General features: G+C 40.4%; 1 protein-coding gene and 1 long non-coding RNA gene across 2 annotated transcripts in view; one reads left to right on the plus strand and one right to left on the minus strand.

Annotated features, from left to right (window-relative positions):
- LOC133960548 (uncharacterized) overlaps positions 1–15,566 on the plus strand; it is a 383,773-nt gene that overhangs the window by 338,625 nt on the left and 29,582 nt on the right. The window lies entirely within an intron of this gene.
- Positions 1–15,566, minus strand: part of ptprfa (protein tyrosine phosphatase receptor type Fa) — a 242,174-nt gene that overhangs the window by 49,249 nt on the left and 177,359 nt on the right. The window contains exons 19-20 of the mRNA XM_062395231.1: positions 12,990–13,202; positions 7,763–7,926 (exon numbers count right to left, since the gene is read on the minus strand). Coding sequence (XP_062251215.1) covers positions 7,763–7,926; positions 12,990–13,202 — 377 coding nt within the window. The remainder of the gene's footprint in view (positions 1–7,762; positions 7,927–12,989; positions 13,203–15,566) is intronic.

A 15,566-nucleotide genomic window follows, 5' to 3' on the forward strand; every position in this document is an offset into this window, starting at 1 on the left:
TTGTATTTTTAAAAGAGGATATACAGTTATTGATTCTTGAAATAAGTCTTTTAAAGCTGAAGGTAGTTTCTAACAGATCATCTAAACCAGAAGGTGATGGTAAATATGGAAAGTTGGGGTAATGATGTTGAAGGAAGTTGCGAACTTAGGAATAACTAAAGAGGCTAGACCGAGGGAGGCCACATTTATTTGATAATTCATTAAAGCTATTAAAAATATTGTTTAAACTTTATATACATATCTTTAAATTTGTAAATGCCTTGTCTTTGCCATAGAGTGAATTCGTAGTCTAATCTAGCTGGAAGGAAAAGATGAGTATTGTGTATGGGACTTATATGGAGAAGATTATTAAACCCGAAGCTATTTCTAAGATGAAACCATATTTTGAGGGTATTTATGACTACTGGATTGTTGGTGTATTGAGAAGTAGAGATGGGAAGGCTGGAGGTGACCAGGGCTCTGAGAGAGGTTGAAGTGCAAGATGCATCTTCGAAATGGCACCAGTCTGTATCAGCAGTGTGGAGCCAGGGCATGATTTTTTGAACATTTGAGGCCCAATAATAATGACAAAGATTTGGTAGAGCCAGGCCACCCTGCATTTTAGGCCTCTGTAACAGTTCCAGCCGTATTCTAGGTTTCTTCCCCTCCCATATATATGAAGTGAAGACCTTATCAATAGATTTGAAGAAAGATTTAGGGAGATAAAGTGGAATACACTGAAACAGATTTGGGGAGTACATTCATTTTTATACAGTTCACTTTTCCTGCTAAGGATAGGTGAAGTGTTTTCCACTTCTTCAAGTCTGATTTGACTTTCTCAAACAGCAGACAGAAGTTTTCCTGGTAAAGCTTCTGCATGTCCCTTGTAATGTTAATGCCCAGATATCTAAAGCCATTTCTAGACATCCGGAACGGCAGAGCATTGTCCTGTATTTGAAGAGCCAATTCATTAACAGGATAACATTCACTTTTACTAAAGTTCAATTTGTACCCAGAAAAAGCACCAAATCTCCTCAAAGCATGGATCACATGGGGGGCGCTTGAAACAGGGTCTGATACATACATTAATAAATCATCTGCGTACAGAGATACTCTATGCTCTTCCCCTCCCCTATGGATTCCATTTAACGAGGGTAGTGATTTGAGTGCGATGGACAAGGGCTCTATGGCCAGGGCAAATAGCAGTGGGCTGATACGGCAGCCCTGACGGGTGCCTCTTGACAGCTGAGAATACTGAGAGTGCTTACCATTTGTAATTACTGAAGCTTTGGGTGAGGTATATAAGAGTTTAATCCATGAAATGAAGTTAGGACCATACCCAAAGCATGTAAATAATTATCCCCATTCTACCCTTTCAAAGGCTTTCTCTGCGTCAAGCGTGATAACCACCTCGGGGACTGCACTGGACGCAGGAGAGTGAATAATATTTAATAGCCGGCGGATATTTGTAAATGAATGACGTCCCAAAATAAAACCAGTCTGGTCAGCAGATATCACGTCATGCATTGTGGCTTCTAAATGTAAGGCAAGGGCCTTGGCCAAGATCTTCACGTCACAGTTTAAAAGGGAGATGGGTCGATACGAGCCACATTCCGTGTTATCTTTACCTGGCTTAAGCAAGAGGGTTATTGATGCTTCAGTCAATGTTGGCGTCTTGCCATTCTGCAGTGTTTTGATCGCGTTAATGATTTTCATAGATTTTAGTGGGAGCTCAGTCTCAGTCCTGTTTTTATAGAAGGAGCTTGAAGATCATTGAAAAAAATGTCCATGTCAAAGCTATCATTTGTTATCTCTGACGTATACAGATTTGAGTAAAACGATGTGAATGTTTCGTTAATTTCTTCTGGGTCAATAGTTAGTTCACCGCCATTTTTCCGTATTTGTGTAATCTGTTGGGACACAGAGCGGCACTTAAGTTGGTGTGCTAATAGCCGTCCAGCTTTATCTCCATGCTCATAGACATACCCCCGTTATTTTAATAGGAGACGTTCTGTCTTTTCAGTTGATGACAAATTATATTGTGTTTGGAGGTCCAGCTTTTTTTTATATAATTCAGGGGAGGGGGAGGTGGAGTACTGAGAATCCACCATAGCTATTGCTTTAATGAGCTCCTCTTGTTTTGTTCTTTTCATTTTATTTGCTTTAGCAGAATATGATATAATCTCACTCCTGATTACAGCTTTTAATGTTTCCCATAAAAGAGAAGGGGAGGTGTCATCTTTTTTGTTGGAATCTATAAAGTCATCTATTTTTTGGGAGATCATTTCACAAAAAGTCTCATCAGTCAGAAGATTTCTATCTAATTTCCAAGAGGGGCATTCTAATTTGTAAGAAGGAAATGCAAGGTCTAATATTACAGGGGCATGATCTGACTCAGCTATAGTTGAGTATTCAGCGTTAGTCACAAAGGGGAGAAGAGACTGGTCAATAAAAAAATAATCTATTCTACTATACGAATGGTGTACAGAGGGAAAAAAAAGAAAAGGACTTGCTTTGTGGAAACAAAGAACGCCAGGGGTCAACACCTCCTATCTGGTTCATAATGGTTGATAACAGTTTGGCCTTTTTAGACAGGTTCTTAGATTTAGAGTTGGAACGGTCTAATACCGGGTTCATTACACAGTTCAAATCGCTGCCAAATATCAATTGTTGTGAGTTCAAATCTGGAATTAATGAAATTATTTTCCCCATAAATTTGTCATCATCCCAATTTGGGGCATAGATGTTAATCAAAACCACAGGCTTATGGTAGAGAAGCCCAGAAACCATTACAAATCGACCCTGTGGGTCTGAGGTGACAGTGGTCGCACTAAACTGGATTCTTTTATGAATCGATATGGCCGTTCCACAAGTTTTAGAGTTAAGGTTGGAATGGAACACATTCCCCACCCATCCTGTCTTTAGTCTGACTTGATCTTTAACCAGTAGATGGGTTTCCTGTAGAAATACAACATCACATTTTAAGTGTTTTAGATGATTAAATATTCTGGCTCTTTTAACAGGCCCATTTAAACCTTTTACAGAGCATTTTACATTCCAGATAATGAATCGTATAGCAGCCCTTTTTGCATCAAAACCATCTCTCATGTTCAACTAAAAAAAAAAAATCTGAAAAGAATATTAAGTAAAGATAAGTTAGAGCAGTGGTTTTGATAAAGTACACAAGTATGTTTGTTTCTTAAGTGAACTAAGGTGAACATTTGTTGCAAAAATGTGATGGTGTCCTTGGTGTCCTGCTCACATCTTGATAAACTCTTATGGTGGTACCTTGGTACAGGAACGTGCGTGGGGAAGATCTCCGGCCGGTGTTCCAGTTTAACTGGCGGGCATGGCTTCTGGCGACATTCCAGATGTTGAGGCTGTTTTTCAGAGCCGGTGGCAGATTCGTCATTTTCACAAAGCGCCTGTGTGTGAAGTGCGGTGATCTACTGAAGGTCTTGCTGAAATAAAAATCCTACAAAAACCCTTCACGAGTTCATGTGTCCGTGACAGGATCACGTTGAGACCGCAATATATATTTAAATGGTAAAAAAAAAATCCCACCACGGGAATCGATCTGCTGTGGTCCACATAAAAATTAATGTTGGGACAACAACACTACGCACTGCACCACTGATCAGAGTTGTAAATAGATTCACCTCTATTTTGACTAGACTGTGAAGCCTGTGCACATCTTAACATGAGTTATTGTTTCAGGGAACACGCCCAGGTTAACTTGTGACCGTAAACTCAGAGTTATCGGTCACACGTAACACATTTGGACATCGCTGCGCCCGTGTGCTTACCACACGCATCATCTGTTGATTTCACACAGATAAACAACACTTGCATTACAGAAACTACGAAAAACCAACACACCCGTTCTGTGATGAGCGGTTGGGTTGTTTTCATTCTCCGATGGCAGAACCTTATCATCGACAACAACGAGAACATCGTTTAAAATCCCGTCCGCTGACGTTAACCAGCAGCGACAGGAGGACACGTGAAGCTCCACACGTCCATTAGAAGCACGTTCAGCAACTTAACTCATGAAAACACCGCTCGAGCTTCCGCCTTGTTGATGTGAGGGATGTTTACATGGACCTGTTGTTTGGTGTGTGCGCGTTGTAATGATCACCAGCGACAAACGAAAGCACTTCGAGTGGAGCTGGTGACGCGTGTGTGTTCTTCAATGCTCCCTGTGTCTCCTATGAAGAGGAGCATCAGATTTGTAAAGCCTGGTATTACGTTTAAAGCGTTTATTCTGTGTTCGGACTATCACCAGATGACATGGAGGTTACCTTAAACATCTAGTGATATACAGCGGACAAAGCAAAGAACGAGACATTTATCTAACGCGCAATGCAAATATAAGCGACTTGGTGGCGTAGTGAGATCGTCATCAGGCTAGAAGCTTATAGTGCTTCAGCCTGTTGTTTCGAATCCCGTTCAAGGTTTTTGTACAATTTTTTTTTTTTTTTTACCATTTAAATGTATATTGCGGTCTCAACGTGACTCCGCTGCCGTTACTCTTTCAAAGTTGTCACCAGCCAGAGACTCAACGGAGGTGAGACGGCCCTGGAAAGACTTCATTGTTGATTGCAGTGTATCCATTGCAGTCTGCAGAGTTGGTAGCTGTAAAAGATGCCAGCTTGCCCGCAGCTCTCGTAGCAGCACGTGTTGCCGGAGTTTCCCCGTTGTTGGCTGGCTTAGTGTTTTTAGGTTTGATCATCTTATGTGGAGTTGACTAAACTAGGTCAAGCAACGTTGGTTATATCGAAATGCTCACACTTTTTTTACAAAAAAATGAAAGTAACAAAAAGCAATATCTATACACTGCACATCTATACACTGCACACCATATAATGTATAAAGTAGGTCAACTTTGGTGGGAAAGCAATTAATTTTATATATATAATAAATTGTGTTTATTTATATATTCACATTTAACAAATTAATGGAGAAGGAGGAGGAATGTACGGTTTGTCAGAATGGTTTAAGTCAAGATTTGTACTTTTAAAGTCTGATTTAATACTGGGCTGACATTGACATATGGAAAAGAAAATGAATAAATGAGTGATGTAATGTAATGCATACCCATTGAAACTAAGGTGCCATATGCTTTTTGATCCATGATCCATGAGTCACTAAAAAGTCATGAACTGTGGTGGATTCAAAACATGATGAGTTGTCCCCTCAGAGTGAAGGGTCACTCTGAAGTTATTTTTACCTATGATGGAACATGTTCTTCTATAACAGTGCTTCCATCAATGGGGCATGAAAGCTCCCTGAATAGTTTATTAACAAGATGTGAATCTCAGAGCTCAACTTAACTGAACACATGTCAGGATGGATCTATATACCCACGAAAACTGAAGCTGTTCTTTTTTATCATAATGAGTCAACACCCTTCTAAGATAAATTAAACCACACTGTGGTTTTTCTGTGAAAACTACAGTTTAATATTTAAAAAAAATTTTCATAAAAAAGCGACATTGGTTGAGAATATTCTCTTTCATAAAAGAGCAAAGCGCATCAGCCCTTTAATAACCCATCAGCATAACTCTAAAATGCATCGTCATGATGCTTAGCATATTATGGGGTATAAATACGTTTTATCTGGATTAGTTAGGGTTAGGGTTATAATTTACCAGTACAATATAGTTCATCAGCATCTTCATAATTCAGGTTTCTGCAACCATATTTGAACTCTATAGATACAGATAGATCACACAACTCATGCAAACTTTAAGGCTTGGAAGTCAATTTTCATAGTGTGCCCTATAACAAATGGAACCCACTGTTTGACGGGAAGATACGAAAAAATACATTTAAAAAGCCATATTAGTAGAACCATGTTGGCAGTAGTGTATTGAAGAGCAAGTAACTTCAGTCAGAAATGCTTCCCTCCCCAAGAGAACAAATTCTCAACCATGAAACAAAAGAACAAAAAGAGTGTTGCCATTTGAGCAGAGTAACAACCATATGGATGTCCCTGTCAGCTTAGTCTGCAGGATATTTCACCCAAGACCAAGACGCACAAGCCAACTGTTAGTCTGGAAAAGCAGGACTACAGGCCAACTGACAGCCACTTGCTCCCATGTGTCATGGAGGACCTTTGTCCTTGGGCCCGCTCAGCCAAGATGAATGTCTGTCTGAACTCTAGAACCATTTCTTGCTGCGTGCCTCTTCTGTTATTATCCTCTGCTGCAATGAGAAACTGTCCCTGGTCTCTCTCTGTGTTAAAATGATAGTCCATATAGATGACATGAGGAGCTTAATGGGCATACACTGCCATACAAGGTCCACTCAACTACTGCTCTCTTCTTTTATAACAGATGACAGAAAAGATCTGATATGTAGATAATGTATGTATATAATAACTGTCAGGACCAGGTTTTCAAACTCTTGTTTTCCCTTCCCCCACTGTTCTCTTTCCACAGGTGGCTCAAACTGGAGCTGGGAGGGGCCTCCTGTGGAATACCTTCGGTACTGAGACTCATCTCATCAACTCCACCTCAAAATGGGACAATTTCAATAAACCTTTTCCTGACCTCAATCTGCCGTGTTCTTGGTCTGCACTTTTTGGGGTCCGCTTAGAATAAGATCATAACAATACTAGTGTTTAATGCTAGACACTTCCGTTGAGTTAGAGGGTACAAAAATCTCACAGCTAAAAGCTTGCTGGGATATTAATTTGTTGTATTTAATTGATTGAAAACTAATTTTTCAATAAACATGGATGATATCTGACTTATCGGAAGTGGGTTGTTTTACTGACTTGTATTAATATTCATTATTATCTAGTGAGACAGATTACACAGAAATTGGTGAGCACAATTGAAATCATTAATAAAATATAAACTATGTGTGGTAGTGGGGGATGGTCAGCGTCGGCTACAGGAGGGAGGGAGTGGAGATGGGGTGCGGGGATCGGTGCCTGGGGGAGAGTCTAATTGTACTCAGGTGTTCAAGTTCCACTAATGACTCTCTCCCCTTATCAGCAGTAGCGAGCTGGGGCTCGGGACTGGAAGAGAAGGAGCCAGTGCACGCCCGGAGAGGCAACGATACGCGGCAAAAGCAAATAAGGAGTTGCTTGCGTGAAGTTTTGATTTATGTTGTGAAAGTGTCTGGAGAAATAAAAGAAGCTACTGAGGCACCCTTACCTGCGTCTCTACTGTTTCCTGGCCGCTGACCCACGGTGACAAGGGGGTTCTTGTTACACTATGTACATCGTTGTTATTGCAGCAACACCAGTTCATATCACATTTTGTTTTGCTGATAGAGACCAGTGCTTTGATGCCAAGTAATTACAGTGCTAACCTTTGCAAGGTTGGACTGATCTCATCACACCACAAATGTCGCTGCATGTCCACTCTTACGTGATGTCCTTGCAGCTGCCAATTGCGATATATACTTCCTACCCAACTCAACTCAGCTCAACGTCAACTCATCCAAATCACTACGTTGTCTTCTTACTGCTATCCAAATTCTTTACAGTCAAGATGCTCATGATAATGTGGCCATTCTGGGCTGAATCTGATGTCAAAGTATAGTATGATTATGTCATCCAATGCAGGGTGGTTATCAACATCGGTAGAGAGGTCTACCAATCTTGCCAAGTTTTGTAACTCTTTTGTCATAGATATGTGACTTATTAATTAAAAAAAGAATATCCCAGAGTTTCTTTTTCCCTTTTCTTTCATACAAATAAAAACATACTTTTAGAAAAAATTGTATATAACAGTGTTAGCAGTATTGACAATGTCTGCTCTTCTCTCACCTTTTGAAGAGTAGAATAGCAATGACTATGATGATGATGAGAATGACAGCCAGGACTGGGCCCATCACCCAAAGCATCTGTGGGTCCTCAGTGTGTCGGCTCATCCCACTGTGGAGCTTCACCATGATGGGCTCGGAGAACGGGCTTGCTGCAAACATCCTCTGCTGCAAAGAACCAGAGGATGATTCAGGGTCAGTTCGGTTACAAACAGCAGAACTGATTCAATCTGTTGGGGCTTTACTACATCATCCTGAAATACTTTAATCAGCAACAACAATATTTCTAGTTTTGAGGTTGGTTAACTCTGGTTGGACATATCTTTAGTAATTATGTGCTCTGATTGAAACAATGATCAGCATTTATGTGAGTGTTGATATCAGTTACCCCAGGCTGGTACGTGGCTTTGTACTCTACATAGTCAGTGGTCTTTTTGTTATCCTATTGTTCCATATAGTTTGCCGCTCTGGAGACATATTGCCACAAGTCATTTAGTCCTGGGAATAAGATAAATAATTTGTGGCCATGAGTTATGAATCTGCTCTTTAATAACAAGACCTGGCCAACTGGGCTTTGAGTTGACACACACTACCGGCGCTGAATCTGAGGCCACGATGTTGTGGAAATGTAGGCAACATCATGTAATTAAGTGAAATAGTTTACCTCTCATTCAAGAGGCTTCCTCAGTTCAGTTGGCCAGGTCTTATTAAGGAACAGATTCACAGTCGTTGAATCAAGATAATAAGTCGTAGCCACGAGTCAAGATGTAGAAAACCAGATGTTCTTCATCTTCAACAATCCTATGTTCTTCAAAACAAACTTCTTTTAATCTGACAAAATAGATATATCTGGCACTGCAGATAATTCAGATCGAACTGGTCAAAGGGGAGCAATGATGCTCACAACCAATGCATCTAATTGACTCCACCTTTCCAGAGACAGTTCCCGAGGAGAAGCCTGTAGATGAGGCCTTACCCACTTAAAAAAGTAAGATCACATAAAAAAGAACAAACAAATAAAAGCAAAGTCATTAAATAATGAAAACACTAAACTGTGACAGAAACCCAAAACAATCACAAATTAAGTTTAAACAATGTAGCTCTATGAATAAAATTGTGATTTGGAATATGGTCTCTATGAATACAATTTATTTTTTATTTATTGATCGATTAATAAAAACTAAAATAAAGTCAAACTTAGAGAATGTGGTATGATAACATTATGTTTTATGCTGTCTCTCTTGCTATTCAATTAAAAAACTAGAGTCAGAATTGAGCAGCATATTCTTACTTGAGATCAACCAGCCAACACAAACAGTTCACTTCAAACAGCACACCAACAGGACCTCCCCTTCTTTCTTTCTATCATCTCCATAACGTAACTGGGACAAACATTTAAACATTTTTTTTATATATTTTATTTTAAGACATTGATGCGGGCCAATTAAAAATGGATGGCGGGCCGCAGTTGACCCATGGGCCATAGTTTGGACACCCCTGGTCTAAACAATTGACAAAAGTTAGCAGTATTCAGTACAGTACAAACACATGAATTTGTGTCGATTTGTGTGTTAATGTATTGTAGACACAGTATGTCTTATATGTCGTGGCATTTCTGTTTTTTTGTGTTTGTTTCTAGTGTTCGTGGGAGAGTAAAAGATGCACTTCTAAAAAACAAAACAGTGTTTAACTAGAGTTACTGCCCTGCAGTTTGTATGCTTTCACCAACCAATCCAGTTTCAGTTCTTCCAAGTTTTTCTGACAAATTTCATTCACAATAATATTAGGCCACTGTGATTTTCACCTTTTGACCACTGATCTGGTAACCTTTAAGTCCAAGTGACAAACACTCAAAGCCTGACTTAAGATATCATGTTGAAGAGGCTAAACATTTTTTTGAGTTGCCACCTTGACTTTCTACCACCCAATTCTAATCAATTCATTGATGAGTCTAAGATCACACATCACAGAGCTTGATGTAACCCTGACCTTTGACCCTAACCGAAATCTGAGTCCAATTGAATGTTTGTAATGTGGTCTAAAGACACATTCTTCAATATTCTGGACAAAAACCTCTTCCTCAGAGTCGAATCATTATCATGAAAAAAACTACAACGACAAATTCCTGATCAACGGAAGAAACGCACTTAAAATTAAAGAGGCACAAGTTACTGTGAGTGACAGCAGGGGTAATTTCATCACTGGCTGTGTCATGGATTCACCCTCTTATTAATATTGTTATTTCTCTTATCATAGTTTTGCATATACTAATCCATTTGTCATTTCAGAACTCAGCCACTCCTCTCTGCTCTGCACTTCCTCATGTCACAAATCCCTATATCAGCTCCACCCACAGACGCACCTGCCTTCCATCAACTCATTAGTCTCCCCAGTATATCTACCTGCCTGTTCCCTTTGTCCTCTGCCAGATCGTTTAGTGTGGTTGTACCTAGCCTTCCAGCGTTTTCCCTCCTACCTTATCTTCTGCCTGATCTCCGCCGTGACCTGCCTGTTATTTCCCTGGATTTCCCCTTTGCCTGCTCCTTGTCGGATTTGTTTGTAACTGAATTAACTGCCTGGCTCCTGACCCCTGCTATGTTTAATAAACCCAGAAATTTACTCATTCCCACTCTGCTTTTGGGTTCACGCGTGCCATTCTGCCGGCCCTGAGGTTTACCTGCAGATGCACGCATGACTCAAGGATGTAATTAGCATCCCTGCAAGTGCCTGATATGTGTGTTTTGCTGCAACAGGCGTTTTGTTTGTCCCACACACAGGAAACACTGGGGAGGAAAAACATTGACATTCATGACAAGCTCTACTCTGCAACACACTAAAGGCAGAAGTATCGTAATGTGATCTGCAGGGCGAAATTCAGTTTTTACACAAAAAGGTTTCATCTGGAAACTTCAGCAAATGCAGACAAAATAGCAAGAGATTCACATATTAAAGCCCCATCCACCCCTTTGTTCTCTTGTGTTCTTCAATGGTTTATTAAAGGTAAATGGTGCCATTTGTAGGACCTGTCTTGATGAACTATTTCTGACCCTGCTGAATACAAGGCAGTAACTGCAACAGCATAATTTTGACTAATGCCTCACTTTGCCTCTCTCTTACATGGTCAGAGCTAACTGGGCTTTAACTGCAATAGAACTGCAAAACAGTATGTGGCATAAGATAATTGGGGTAGGATGGTTAGAGCCCTTGTGGAAAAGGATTTATTATCATTGTCCTACCAAGGAGGGCAAAATCCTGACTGTGGGCAGCCCATTCTTGAATAATCAATGCATGGAGTTTGACAGAATTTGTGGGTTTTTGTTTGACCACACGCCTCTTGAGGATTGACCACATGTTCTGAATAGGATTAAGGTCTGGGGAGTTTCCTGGCCATGGACCCAAAATTTCGATGCTTTGTTCCCCGTGCCACTTAATTATCACTACATCATGCTGAAAAAGAAATTGTTCGTCACCAGACTGTTTTTGGATGGTTGGGAGAAGTGGCTCTCGTAGGATGTTTTGATACCATTCTTTATTCATGGCTGTGTTCCTAGGCAAAATTGTTAGTGAGCCCACTCCCTTGGATGAGAAGCCACCCCACAGATGAATGGTCTCAGGATGCTTTACTGTTGGCATGACACAGGACTCATGGTAGCGCTCACCTTTTCTTCTCCAGACAAGCTTTTTTCCAGATGCCCTAAACAATCGGTAAGGGGATTCATCAGAGAAAATGACTTTACCCCAGTCCACAGCAGTCCAATCCCTGTACCTTTGGCAGAATATCAGTCTGTCCCTGATGCTTTTACTCGGGAGAAGTGGCTTATTTGCTGCCCTTCTTGACACCAGGCCATCCTCCCAAAGTCTTCGCCTCACTGTGCGTGCAGATGCACCTCACACCTGCCTGCTGTCATTCCTGAGCAACCACTGCACTAGTGGTGCCCCGATCCTGCAGCTTAATCAACTGTAGGAGATGGTCCTGGCGCTTGCTGGTCTTTCTTTGACTCTGAAGCCTTCTTCACAACAATTGAACCAGCTCTTGATGATCAGATAAATGGTAGATTTAGGTGCAATTTTACTAGCAGCAAAATCCTGGCCTAGTGAAGCCCTTTTTGTGCAAAACAATGAGGACTGCACACATTTCCTTGCAGGTAACCATGGTTAACAAAGGAAGAACAATGATTTCAAGCAGGACCATGCTTTTAAAGCTTTCAGTCTGCCATTTTGTCTCAATCAGCATGACAAAGTGATCTTCACCTTGTCCTCGTCAACACTCTCACCTTTGTTAACAAGAAAAGCACTGACATAATGCCAGCTGGTCCTTCTTTGGCAGGGCTGAAATGCAGTGGAAATGTTTTTTGGTGATAAGTTAATTTGCGTGGCAAAGAGGGACTTTGCAATTAATTGCAATTCATCTGATCACTCTTCACAACATTCTGTAGTATATGCAAATTGCCATCATCAAATCTGACGCAGTAGACTTTGTGAAAATTTATATTTGTGCCATTCTCAAAACTTTTGTCCAAGGCTGTACTCTGCACTAATGGGTTTGGCAACAGCTATCTTCCAATTCAGTCCTCATTTTTAACTAAATAACAGTGTTGAGATACTGTTGTGGTGACAAAACATGTACAGAAACAACCAGATTTGCAAAACTAATCAGAACTGCATTTGTGGTAGTTCCAAAAAAAGGACCACATTTTGCTATGATGACACACACATTGCAGTGGTATCAGCATTTGACTCAGCCAATCTGATCACAGCTGTTCGCTGAGCAGATGAATTTCTGGCAGGTCAGAAATCTTTGTTGTGGGTTAACTGCTGTTTGCAGTGTAAGCAGTTCTCATTCCTCATATGGCAGATGTGAACGACCCATTATTAGCTGTCATGAGGCTATTTTAATGGCATTTACGTTTACATGTTCTTCACTGAGGCTCTGCTGTGAGAAAAAAGGTATACAACTAAAATTCCCCTCAAATAAGACCAGTGTACTCCTGCCCTCTGCAGCTGTACATTGATCTTTCCTCTCACATATTTACCATAGAATTGCTCACTTTTGTGTATGCTTTTGAGGATTGGACCTGGTCGAAGAAATATAAGAACTCTACATGGCTATACATCATTATTAGGAAGGAGTTCCTGGCTTTTACATATGTATTCAGGATTTACCATTGAAGTTTTAACATTTATGATGCTACATATGCCCATAAACTTATAAAACCGAAGAAGTCACTCACAGACTCATGGTCCGTCAGGTCAGCCAAGACAAAGCAGCGATACTGCTGCTGGCCTGGGAGGGGTTTGTTATAGTAGCCATTGTATTTCTTCTCATCACCCAGAGTGAAGATCTCAGGCAGGACGTCCAGCTTGGCAGTGATGTAGGTTTGCAGGAAGTCCTGGCTCTCTCTTCTCTTTCTCTGCAGTTTGCTGTCAGCACCAGCCTCCAGGAGCTGCCAGAGGGATGACACATCAGGAGAAGTTGGAACTGACCTGTCATGACCCTAAAAAATAATAGAATGTGACAGCACAAAACTAATCTCTGTTTAGACCTTTTTTAAGGTTTTGCAACAAGAACTTCTTGGCACTTAGCACAGGAAACAATATAACAAGATTTTCACTTATCGGTAAACTAATCAATTTTAAGTCACTATATACTGGTATACTGACAGAGCCTATATTGTCCACTGAAAGTATTACTGAAGGTTAAGTTGCCTGTGAAGACATCCCAAGAAACTATTTTAAGTTACTGCTGACTATAACTTTTCTATTGCTGCAATTTTAAATCAAAAGCAATTACGAAATAAATTTGACTTTTATGATGAAGTTAAGAAGGACATGCCACATGTTTGTCGGGGAGCTCTAATTTATTAGTCTATTGATAATGATGAAAATAATCATTCAAAGTATACATTCACTGCATCAGTTGACTACAATCTTGTGATTTGCTAACTCCCTGATGTGTTCCCAGTCATATTTGCTAATTAGAACCCCTCTAATGTTTGCAGAAGTATATTGCTGTTAACAAGAAAAATAAAATATGTATCTGATTACAATATGAAAAGTTCACTAGATATTTTCCCATTACTATCACAACAAATTTCAAGTAATAATGTGATACATTCCTAATGATATAAAGCTTATAAACCTATTACAGTATTAACCTATTTGTGGGCAAATGGCCCTTTGGTGGATACAAGAATACAAGACCTTCCAAGGAGTGCAGAGGGTCATGGCTTCGTTACTGAAGATCTGCTCATTCTTTTCTGTCCAAGTATGTGTGTCTCTGTGTGTGTACGAGGGTACAAAGGCTCTCCCATCTCTGCACAAGACATCTGAAGCTCTGTTAAGAGTGACAAATTCTTGATTGCATCTCCGACAAAGGCCCTTTTTTTCCAATCTACTCAGATTCTTCTTCCAATTCATAGTTATTGAGGTCACAGTACTCCTGGGAACACTCAAGTCTTATACATTTTTTTATAACCTTGCCTTCAATTGTGCCCCACAACAGTTTTAATAAAAAGACAAAGGGCTTCCTGGATGTCGTGGCTTGGTTTTTTACAAAACCTGTGACTTGTGGGGCCCTACATACACAAATGTATCAGATGGGTACCCTCAAAAGTCTTGGGTTCCACGATAAAACAGTGTATCAATAAGGTCCAGAGATTTTTGGTCACCACTAAACTTTGATCTTTGATCGTGAGACCTTGAAGTCTTCAGTGCTTGGACATTTTACTAGCAGGGGGGATTTGGCATTTAATTGTCCACCCATGCAGAGATTACACACACAATTAAAAAGGAGATTTTAACACTGTTGTAATGTGAAGCAAATAATAGAGTTTGTGAAAGTGGTCTGAGATGTTCTTTATGTTTAACAACAGCCTATAGGCAAACCAGTGAATAAACTTCACCCTCCCCCCCACTTATGTTAGATTTCTTTCTCTCAAAATGAACACCCACACAATACCCTCATTACTAACTTATTGGCACAACATGAACCCTGTCCTATAAAAAGGAATGGATTTCAAGGCGGGGCGTCACATTATCCCCTCTGACTGCTGGGAGCTGCAACACTGCTTGTCAATGACAAACCAACACATTTTGCCTCGGAGCTGCAGCCAGGATCAAAGAGACATGGAACAAAACTGTTCTGACAGATACGATCACAAGTGGCGAGCAATAAGTATGTGTGTTCACACGTTGCATTAAAAATGCATCCTGAAGGTGACTCCTGTCACCACATGTGATTGGATTTCCCTTTCCCTCACCATATGCAAATTAACACATAAGTCATTTGTGTTAGTTGAGAACAAATCATGTTGTTTTGACCCAGTCCGAGTTTACAGATGGGTCCAATGTCACTGTTTGTGGGTGTCTGCATGTTGGCATGAGAGAGGGAAGAGTCAGGAGGTGCTGAGTGAATCTGGTGCAGCTGCAGTGAAGAAAGATTCCCCCAATTTAAGAAAAGTATCAGTAAAAATAGTTAAAATAGGTTCAGTTCATAGTGAAACTGTAGCAGGCTAGAGGATGTCAGCTGAATAGGCAGTCCTTCACATGTGGCCCAGGACACATTCACACTGCTAATAGAATCTGATCTGAGTCTATTCAGACCAGTACTTAGAGCTGTCTGATTGGATCACAAAAATCCCATGTTAATGCCATGTGTGAACGGGGTCTCAGACCACATTTCGGAGGTGGTCTGGGTTGTGTCAAATATGAAAGACCACCTACTCCATTGACCTGGTACCTGGTTTCATAATGAATAGAAGTATTATGAGCCCAATTCCATTAAGCTGCTTTGTTTCACCAAAGTGCTA

This window comes from Platichthys flesus, chromosome 9 (assembly GCF_949316205.1).
Source record: "Platichthys flesus chromosome 9, fPlaFle2.1, whole genome shotgun sequence".
In the NCBI taxonomy this organism is placed as follows: Eukaryota; Metazoa; Chordata; class Actinopteri; order Pleuronectiformes; family Pleuronectidae; genus Platichthys; species Platichthys flesus.